The 10,577-nt window shown below is 43.5% G+C and overlaps 1 protein-coding gene across 1 annotated transcript; it reads left to right on the top strand.

The window, feature by feature from the left end:
• Positions 1-474: 474 nt before the first annotated feature.
• On the top strand, positions 475-10,503 carry erich3 (glutamate-rich 3; the record flags this gene model as incomplete). Its single annotated transcript, XM_080527827.1, has 15 exons — positions 475-497; positions 1,325-1,418; positions 1,902-2,027; positions 2,310-2,381; positions 2,783-2,911; positions 3,816-3,974; positions 4,158-4,367; positions 4,541-4,718; positions 4,911-5,097; positions 5,315-5,562; positions 5,849-6,001; positions 6,244-6,729; positions 7,622-7,756; positions 8,002-10,355; positions 10,462-10,503. 15 exons carry the CDS (start codon positions 475-477, stop codon positions 10,501-10,503), a joined length of 4,596 nt encoding a protein of 1,531 aa, XP_080383953.1.
• Between the last annotated feature and the right edge of the window lie 74 nt (positions 10,504-10,577).

Below are 10,577 nucleotides of genomic sequence, written 5' to 3'. Positions count from 1 at the left end.
GAGAGAGAGAGAGAGAGAGAGAGAGAGAGAGAGCGCTGTAGGCCCTATCCTTTCTTTTGTGAATAATTGGGCTACTAGTCAGACGCATAAACTCAAACGTCCGTCATGTACATTTACACCGTCACGACATGTTTTGTTGACGGTCTATAATAAAATTTTGAAGAGAAACAGTCAACTTGCAGAAACAGAAAACAATCATTGTAAGTGGAGACCAGCCTCTTCGATAAGCATCATCACGTGACCGTCCTTAGCAACGGTGGATGTCAGTTCCGCTGGGGAAGAAGGAGCGCTACAAGTAGCCTACACTCCTGGTCCGGGGTGCATTTCCAAAGTGGGCACTATAATAATAGCTCAGTAACAGGTGTCTAGTCTCTTGTTTTATCCTGCATATCTGTCTGACATTAATAGAATATTACACAGAGCTGACACTCTTCCGACAGCTCCGCGAATGAGAGGAAACTGCCAGCCGAAACCATGAGTCACCACCTCAACCCAGGGTATGTATGTGCCATTCATTGCGTGCGTTAATATTAAACCGCTACAGGTTGATTGTGATGATAAAATACTGTACTTTATGTAGGCTACGGATGGAACATATGCCTTATATGCATTATATGATTTATGCTTGGTAAATGATGTATTCATTGTGGTAAGGTACTGTGCCTTAGGCTAATAGTCTCAGTAAAAGTTGTTAATTAATTTACTTATTTGTGTAAAATGAAACATTTCCAAGTATCTGAGATTTCCCCATAAGTACATAATTATGAGGCTACTCAGGGAAACAATTGCTTCGTGGGAACCTAGGATGAAATAATAGTATCCTTTTGGACATGCTCTGCTGACCTTAATCCGTTGAGAAATCCGCTCTGATGGCCCTATAGTAGGAGAGAAAAGATGCTTGCACAAAAGGCCGATTGGGTTAAGTGTGTTATCCATCCCCTCTAACTCTTACGGTAATCAGACACCGGTAATGGACCCGATAGTTGTGGAGATCTTGTTGTCCCACTGACATACGCTCTAGGAAATCACATCTGTGTTGGAAAAAGCCGACCAGACCTTGAGTTGAACACATCCGATGGTAGACCTGACTGACACTCTGTGACACTGTTTAGTTAATTACTAAAACCTTGTAATATCCTCCTTTTGTTTGTGTAACATTTGTGTCATATCCAGTCAAATATACCTAGACTAAATGGAATACATATTTTGGATTTATAGAAACACACTAATATAATCCTTCAGATATTATATAATATGAGGGCAATTGATGTTGATGGAAGTTCACAGAAAAAAACATATTTTTGTACATGACCTCTTTCTTTAGGCTACTTTCAGCCTACAACAGCCTCACAGACAAACATCTTACTGGGTACTTCAACAATACCAGGATCAGGAGACATCTTCAGAGAGTTGGACTGGTATGTCAAGACCAGCTTTGGAGATTTGAAGATTCCCCTATTTGTGTTAGCTCATGATAATGTATGATGCATCGGCAAGAGTAAGAGTAGTGGTGGAATGAAGTGGAAAAAGAACAAATTATGCACAACCAAATTCATCAGGTGCAATTCCAAAGAAAATGTCAGCAAAACTGGTCTGCCATGGTGGTTTAATTATTTTTGTGCATCTGAATTAAACCACCATTCAAGATTCAAGATTAACTTTATTATCCCACGAAGTGGACATTTGGCGTGGCTTTCACCCATGCTGCAGCCGTAAAAGACAAACATTCCACATGGGGCTATTGTGGACATAGAATTAAGTGGACATTACAAATAACAAATCACATCCACTGCATATGTACAGTAGCATGGGGCATAACCTTTAATAACCATGCAATTCATTCATTTGAGGACCTCCCTGTACCTTGTACCACTCTCTATACAATCAATGTGTGACCTTAGATCACCAGGAGTGGGAGGATTGTCCCAGACAAAGAGTACAGAGTCAAGCTGATCCAGAGGGTCCACCAGCGGCATGTGCGGGAGTGCCTGGCCCAGGCCATCTTCCACAAGGTCCTGGACATGGAGGTGAGAGTGACCAAATAATCAAAATATTTCAAATCCTTTCACATACTTAGAGTGCTAGATATGCAGGGTTAGGACATTTGGGGGACTATTCCATTGGTTCAGTTGCACCAGGCAATCACAATCAAGCCCAGATATGTATTTAAATCATTTCAAATACTATTTTAACTGAGGTCGGAGATAGAGAAATATCACTTGGAGACTATCTCACTCATCTGATGGGTGGGTTCAGTCCACCTCTGTGTGGTAACGCAAATGTTGTTCTGCTGTGTCTCTCCTATCCAGCGGGTCCATCAGATAGAGATCAAGCGGAAGTTGGAGGAGTTTGCCAGAAGGGAAAGAGTGCATAAAATCAAGGTGCATAATTGTATATACAAATACATTGATTGAAAGACTCAGTTCAAAGATGACAGACGGTGTGCAGTATTAATGCAGTATTAGTGCAGTATTAGTACAGTATTAATTATGTTGTTTATGTTTTTAATAACATATTAAACAAACATACTACACTGTCTGTCGTCTTTGAACTGAGTCTACCAAACATAATCGTATAATACATAAAAATACATCAATAAAAAAACTGAACTACCGGTATTCATAGGAGTGATAGACTGTTCCCTCATGTTTAGTCAGCATACAATACAAACACATGTTGATGTGTTATTTATTTTTTTATATATATATATAATAAATATTGATGGCACAGTGAGTAAAGGCAATCCATCACACAGTAACCAACATCATTGTGTTACTGGAAGGTGGATCGCTCCAAAAGGTATGAGGAGGACATCATCCATATCCTGTCTCCACGGCCGCCCACAGGCCCCAGGGGCTCCCACGCACAGCATTCTGGGCCAGAGGGGGAGCACTCAGAATCCTCTGAATCTGTGAGTGGTCCCTCTGACGCATAAACAGGCATATGCACCAATGACATCACTGATCATGACTGCAATAATGATTTCTGAAAAGCTCTCTACCGAGACAAAATAATGCTGTCTATTGTCTGGTATTGATGATGACAGACACACAGGGTGAATGATCAGCACACAAATATATGTCACAAATAATGTCAGCGTTGGCATTTGTGGTTTGTTTTTAAGCTTAAGAATCCTTTAGTTGCTCAAACGCTTATGCTATGATCTATCAAATGGAGCTGTATTTCAACCACCAGCCATCTCACAGTCCAGGGGCAATTCTTTCATTGCTATAAATTCTGTGATGATGGATGTTTGTGGAGCTGATGAACACCGTGCCTGTGTGTGCTGAGATAGGGTTGTGTTGACATTCTAGTCGGCAGGTCTGAGGAGGACCTCTGCCTGGTATTTGCTCAGAGTCTTGTGTAAAAGTGTAGGCTCTCTGTAGAGTGAAGTGGTGGGATTACCAGACTTTACCTCATCTTTTGAAACATTAGATGTGTCAGGTGTTAATGGCTGAATAAACACAAGATGAGGTAGAAACGCCCGCCTGGGTTTCCTGGCTGTGATCGTTCTGTTTATATGTCAGCTCTTCTCCCACTCTGCAAACATTGCAAGCCTGTTGGGGCTTGTTCAATCACGAGGGGGGTGACCACATTCCAACAATTGATTGCATGGCAAATAAAGCATTGTTTGTTTATGAACATTTAAACATGGATTGGCAAATCATTTTGTTTGGAAACAAATGATTATTTACATGTATTATGTATACATGATATGTCTTGAAACATTATGCATATTATGCGTATGAGTTTTTTGCATTCGGATATTGTATATATATATATTTATATATATATTTGCGTTGTGTGTCTCGCAGCCGGGCTCCTCTCGACCCAACACTGCTCCAGGGAAGATGCAGAGGCCAGTGCGTCTGAAGCCCATCCACAGTAACAGCACCACAGCCTCCCACAGGCGCAACTCCCCTTACCGACGCCATGACTCCTCCAACGACACTGACCAGCACTTCAACTTCACTGTGAGACCATCAGGATAGGCTACCATATATCATTCAAACACACACACACATACACACACACACACACACACACACACACACACACACGCACTCACACTCACACAAACATACACACACACAAACTTTAACATCACTGGCACAAAAAAGTGAGAATTGTTATGAGAATGTTGTCTATTCCCCCAGATGGATAAAGAGTCCAGAAGGCATTTGACCATGACAGAGTTTTCCCGTGGTATATCCCCCTACCGTCTTCCAGTCATCAATAACTTTGTCACCCCAGTGCCCCCTCCCACAAAGAGGAAAGATACGGGTATAAAGGGAACCCCCAACGGCACTCTCAGGGGCCGAAGACTGCGCCCCACAACAGCCCCCAGTGGCCCTGATATCACTGAGGTCTCTCTCCCTCCACCCATCTTTCTCCTCCTATTACACTAAGAGAAATGTTTTAATATAATTATTTTTTTGATTTTTTATAATAATAATAAAATAAGAATAATAAGAATAATCATGACAAACTATGACAAAGACAAACTGTTGTAAAAGGTTGGGTGTGTGTTTGCCTCCAGGACGCACCACTGCCGAGGGCCTCGGTGCAGAGTAATGTGTGTGTGAGCATGGTGTTCTTTGGGAAGACTGTCCACCTCTCCCATGACTTTATGGACTTGAGGGACGAGATCAAGGTGTTCCAGCAGCACTGTGGAGGGGAGAACCTCTGCGTGTACAAGGGCAAGCTGACCGAGGGAGGTCAGTGACTCTCCAAACAGACAGTGTTGAGGTTATCATGGGGGTCATACTAAGTTTATTTAAGAATCTTGTGTAGAGATTATGTGCAGTTTGGATAGAAGTGAAGTTGCATTACAATTGTATTATTGCATAAAAATAAAAATAAAAAAGTAATACAACCCCCCCCCCCGCCCTTCACTCTCTCACTTTCAGAGACGTTCCAGTTTGTGTCACGACGTCACCGCGGGTTCCCCTTCAGCCTGACGTTCTTCCTGAACGGGCTGCAGGTGGAGCGTCTCAGCTCCTGCTGTGAGTTCAAACACAGGAAGGGCTCCAGGCTGGGGGGCCGCCACGGACACTTCGGCTTCTCCAGCGTAGAGGGGGCTTCGCCCTGCTACAAGTAAGAGCCCACCAACCCTGCTGTTATATACAGCATCACTGCTCAGGTTACTGCCTAAACCAAATAGGTCATCTAAAACCATTTAAAAATGCACTGTATATGCCATCTAATCATGGCATTAAAATCACATTTTCCCAACAATGGGCAATACTAAACAAATGATATCCAATATTGATCAGTGTTGAGAGGTCCATCCATGACTGTGATGATTCTCCAGGTGTATCATAGCCATGGGGTTAGACAAGAAGCCCACCCCTCCTCCTAAGAGAGTCAAAGAGAATGCTGGGAAAGATGTCACCAGCCCCCAGGACACTGTTAAGGAGGTGGAAGTGGTGGAGGAGGAGAAGAAGGAGGAGACTGGAACAGACTCCCGTTCTCAGGCAGAGCCTGAGCCGCCCCAGCCTCAGGATATGGAGACAGAGATCAAGGAAGACATACCACCTGGCGAGGACAAACCCAAAGATGGTACAGTGTTCTGCACAGATCCAGACAAAAGAGTTGTATTGACATTTCTGGGAGGATTTAGTAATAGATGTTCTGTATGGTAGACTCTTGTGTGTCAAAAAACATAATCATAGACATGATCGAGACTCAAAATGAAAAACAATGTCACAATAGAAATCAACAGAACTATCCTTTCATCATAGCTCTGTAATTTTACGTTTTTCTAGCTGGCTAGAGAGCCCCCAAAGGCCTATCATTATTATAGTGATCAAAGCCATAAGGGCCGTTTTGACTTTTTTCCCCATAGACTACGAAGAGGACTTTGAGGCAGAGGATGAGGGTCAGGTAGAGGATGTAGCAGAGGAAGCAGATAAGAAAACTCCCCCACCCGTCAGAGAAAGGGAACCAGAGGATAGAGAGAAAGATGACCACTCTGACAGTGATGACGATGACAAAAATGGTGAGTGAATCTCCTTTTGAACAGTGAATTACCATCACTGTTTATTGTAAGAGATCATGCACAACACATTGCACCAGAGTGAAATGGAATGGAACAATACAAGTATAATACGTACATCCCAATATCACCCATTAAAATATATTCATCTTAAATCTTCAAATGGTTAGTAAGCTATACTGTATACAGTACTGTACATAATATAGTCTAGTTACCTTTCCTTGTTACCACCGTCTTCCTTTTAGAGGAGAGGAGGTCCCGCTCAGCCTCTAGCTCATCGGGCAGTGATGAGCAGGATAGTGAGGCTGAGGCAGAGCCCAAAGACGACCAGCCTGCCGACCAGCCTAAAGAGCCTGAGGAACAGGTAGCTGATCAGCCTGAGGAAGAGGAGGAGAAGGTGGTTCCCCAGGCTGATCAGGAAGAAACCACCACCATGGCAGCAGTAGCAGCAGCAGAGAAAGATAAACCGCCCACAGAGGACACAACCACAGCCACAGCCACAGCCAGTAACTCTCCCACTCCACTCCAGACCACCACCCCAGCTGAGGACACAGGGACAGAGGACAGCCCTGGGGACAGCGCAGGGAAGACAGAACCCGAGGTGTCAAATACCAGCGGACTCTCAGAGAAGGAGGGGACAGGGGAGGATGACACTGCTGAGGGTATGGAGGGGAAGAAGGACAGTGATGCTAAACCTGAGGATGAGTCCATACAGGAGGAGCCTGAGAGAGGTAAGTATGCACCGCCATACCCAGCAGGGTCTGGGCTGCAGGACCTCCTCACCTGAGGGACCTGAGTGGACCCTCTGTGGAGCCTTTTCCATCATCAGAACTTCCAATTATTCTTTTGATGAGGAGTTGCAATCTAACAAAGTTAGTTCCTCTCCAGTTCACCTGTAAATTAGTCTTTGCAGGTGTTCTTCGAATTAGATTCTAACACCTACATATTTAGTATTTATTTATTCTGGTTCTGATAATGGAGACGGTACAACTGTGTGCTTTTTATGGGCTTGTGTGTTGGACTTGTGTGAACTATTTTCCTCTCTCCTTTTCTCCTTATAATTATGATGAGAAAGGAGAACGGACACGCCTGATTTGTTTTGCTTTCTTAATCTCATCTGTGTTAAGTATTCTAATGTATGCCAGTATTTTTTTTTTCTTCATAAAATCATAATATAGAGAACCTTATTGAAGACTGTATGTCACAATTACACAATTATGATCAAGTTGAATCATTCTACAGTATATTAACAACTTTTTATTGCAGTGTTATTTTGGGCAAACACAACAAATTGCTTAAACAATCATTGTACGTTATAATTTAGGCTAATTTCCCCTTTCATAAGCAACATTAACTATGTCTCTGTATTGCATGTTGCTTGTTTATTCCATGCATGTTGAATATTTGCATGCCATGCTGTTTGTAAATCTTTCATCATTTGCAGTGAGTTTACACTTATTAAAGAAATACCCTCTGTGATTTGCAGTTTCAATTTTCTTTGTTGTAATGTCCAATCATTGCTTTTTGTGAACCATTGCAGTTAATGTCATGTAATGTTTTGCTTCTATTGTATATGAAGGTACTGTTTGTACTTCTTTATCCCTTCACCATGCCTAACCCAAGCCAAGTCTGTGCAGGAGAAAGTGGCAGAGGCCATTTTGAAGGAGGCCCAGTGCAGCTCAGAGCCAGAGCTGAGTGACACAAGCACTGAGGAGGAGGAGGAGTCAACAGATAAGGCCAAACAACAAGATAGTGCTGGTAACCGATTCACACCCCCCCCCCCCTTCCACATGACATTTGTTTACATCATGTATGATTGCACATTGTGCATTGATATCAGGGGTGGCTGGTGGAGGTAGAAAATAGAGGAAAAATAAGACTAATTGTAATTGTAATACATGGAATGTAGTGAGGAATGGTACTCATTACAATGAGCCCATCCTCCGATTTGTACCTCCACTGATTGATATTAATCAAAACTGACTTCTCCACTTTATCTGCAGGTGCTGCACCAGAAAAGGCGTTGACTTTCACCCTGCAGCGGCAGATCAGTCTGGAATCTAAGTGTGAGGAGAGTGCAGTTAGTCCACAGGAAGTGACCTCACAAAGTATGGTAGAGGAGCAGGAGGAGGTCAGTACTGAGCTGAAGAAAGAGGAAGATGAAGGTACAGCAGAGTCTGACCAGAAAACGGAGGAGGCTGGTGCAAAAGAGGAGAAAGAGGAGGAGGCAAAATTCAATACGGACACAGATGATAAAGAAGAGGAAGAGGAAAAAGAAGAGACAGAGGGGACAGAAGAGGCAGATACAACTTTAAGTCCTGACACTGAGGACAAAAAGGTAGACGATGAGGCTGTGAAGCTTCAGACCGACGAGCCAGTAACAGTGACTGATGCTGAGGCTACAAAGAAAGAGGAAGAGGAGGAAGAGAAAATCACTGTGGAGACTGAAACTCAAGAAGATGAGGCTGTGGAGCTTCAGACGGTCGAGCCAGAAACAGTGACTGTTGCTGAGGCTATAAAGAAAGAGAAAGAGGAAGAGGAAGAAGAGAAAATCACTGTGGAGACTGAAACTCAACCGGGCCAGACAGAACAGGAGATAAAAGAGATGAAAAGCACTAAAGAGGATGAGTCATCTGCGGAAAAACCTGTGAACAAGTCAGAGTCAGAAACAGTAACAGTCGATGGAGGGGCTGATGGGGCAGAGAATGAAGAAGCAGAGCTGAAAGCAGCAGAGCTGGAGGCCCTCGGCCATGAAGAGACAACTGTAATTGATACAGAGAGGCGGGGTGAGGAGGAGCACATGGTTGCAGGCACAGAGACAGAAGTCACAGCAGATCATTCAAGCAGCTCATCAGAGAGAAGTGGAGATACCACTGTTTGTGCTGAAAAGAAAGCAGACAGAGCTGCGAAGGGTGAACCAGATGAGCTCATAAATGGAGACAAACACAAGGGTGACACAGAGGAGGTTATGAAGGAGGTTGAACCACAAACAGAGATTGCTAGGGAACAAAATGTAGACGAGGAACATACTGTAGATAATATGATAACTGATAACGTTGAAGATGAAGTTAATATAACTGGAGAAGCTGGCATAAAAGATGAAGAAAAGACTGAGGAGAAAGATAAAAAAAGGGGGGAGACTGAAGGGACTGAAGAAGATAAGATAGGAGATGGAGACACAGACACAGAAAGAGGTGAGGTAAAAGAAGGTGGAGACAAGGAAGACAGTGGGGAACAGACCAGAGAAGATAAGGATGATGAGAAAGATAGTGAGGGTAAGGGAGAAGAAACAGTGAAAGATGGAGAGGATAACACAGGAGAGGGGAGTGAGGGTGGAGAGACTGCTGAAGGAAAGGCAGTGGAGGGGGAAAAAGATGATGAAGAAGTTGAAAAAGGAGAAGATAGAGTTGAGGGAAAAGAAAAGGTTCAGGAGGCTGAACATATTGAAATAGAAGAGGAAAAGGCAAATGAAGAGGGTAAGGTAGACGATGGTGAAAAGGTTGGAGAAGATAAAGCAGACCGTGAAAATGATGATGAAAAGTCAAGAAAAGCTGAGAAGATGGCTGAGGAGGAAGAAAGAATCTGTCAGGGCAAAGAAGAGAAAGTAACAGAGAGCGAATCTGGAGAGAAAGCAGAGGATACAGACAAGGATGGGGATGCAGGGGACACTAGTGAATGTAAAGATGAGATAGAAAAGCGGGCAGCAACTGAGGACAAACCTCAAGAAGCTGAAATCAAAGAAGATGTTCTAGAGTCTGGAAATGAAGAAAAAGACAGACAAGATGAAGAGAAAGAGAAAACGGATAATGATGGCTCATCTACAACTGCTGGAGATGGTACTGAGGCCAGAGATGAGACCACAATCAGCAAGGACGAAAGAGAGACAAAGTACAGTGAGGTCGATGCTGAAAACGGAGAGGTGGAGACAGACTGCGAAGCCCAGGGGGAAACACAGAGAGAGGAGGCCACAAGCCAAGAAACCAAGGAAAAACACGATATGGATGAAGAGGGGAATACTGACCAAAAGTATAAAGAGCCAGAAACAAAAACAGATGACCTAGACAAGGTGGAGGCTAAGGAAGATGCAAAAGACCTGGAAGAAACAACTGACAAACTCGAAGACACAAAAGTGGATGAGGCTGCAGATTCAGACACAGTGGACAGGGAGTTGAAGAATGACGAAGCTGATATCCATGCTAAATCACATCAAGGGGACCCAGAGCCAGTAAATAGTGGGATTGACGAGGAGGCTACAGCTGAGAAAGATGACCTCCAGGAGGCTGAGAGAGTCAGAGACATAAGGACGGAGAAGGATTCTGAGGAGTCTCAGGAACAGTCTGAAGAAAACAGCCCGGAGGCAAAGGACAGTATTTCAGATGCCAGTGAAGATAAAGACTCAAATACAAGCATAAATAATTTAGTTGTCAAGGGAAATGTTAGAGAGATTATTGTTGTTTCCTCAGCGTCCCAAGCCCAGGGTTCAGAACCCAGAGCCATGGAGTTAGAGGATACAGAGGTTGAACCAGATATAACGACAAAAGAGGTAAACAACACTAGAGAGACTGACAATGAGAACAAC

This window comes from Nansenia antarctica, assembly GCF_963989245.1.
Source record: "Nansenia antarctica genome assembly, chromosome: 1".
NCBI lineage: Eukaryota > Metazoa > Chordata > Actinopteri > Argentiniformes > Microstomatidae > Nansenia > Nansenia antarctica.
The sequence above is the reverse complement of the archived record's forward strand: the minus strand, read 5'-3'. Positions and strand labels throughout refer to the sequence as shown.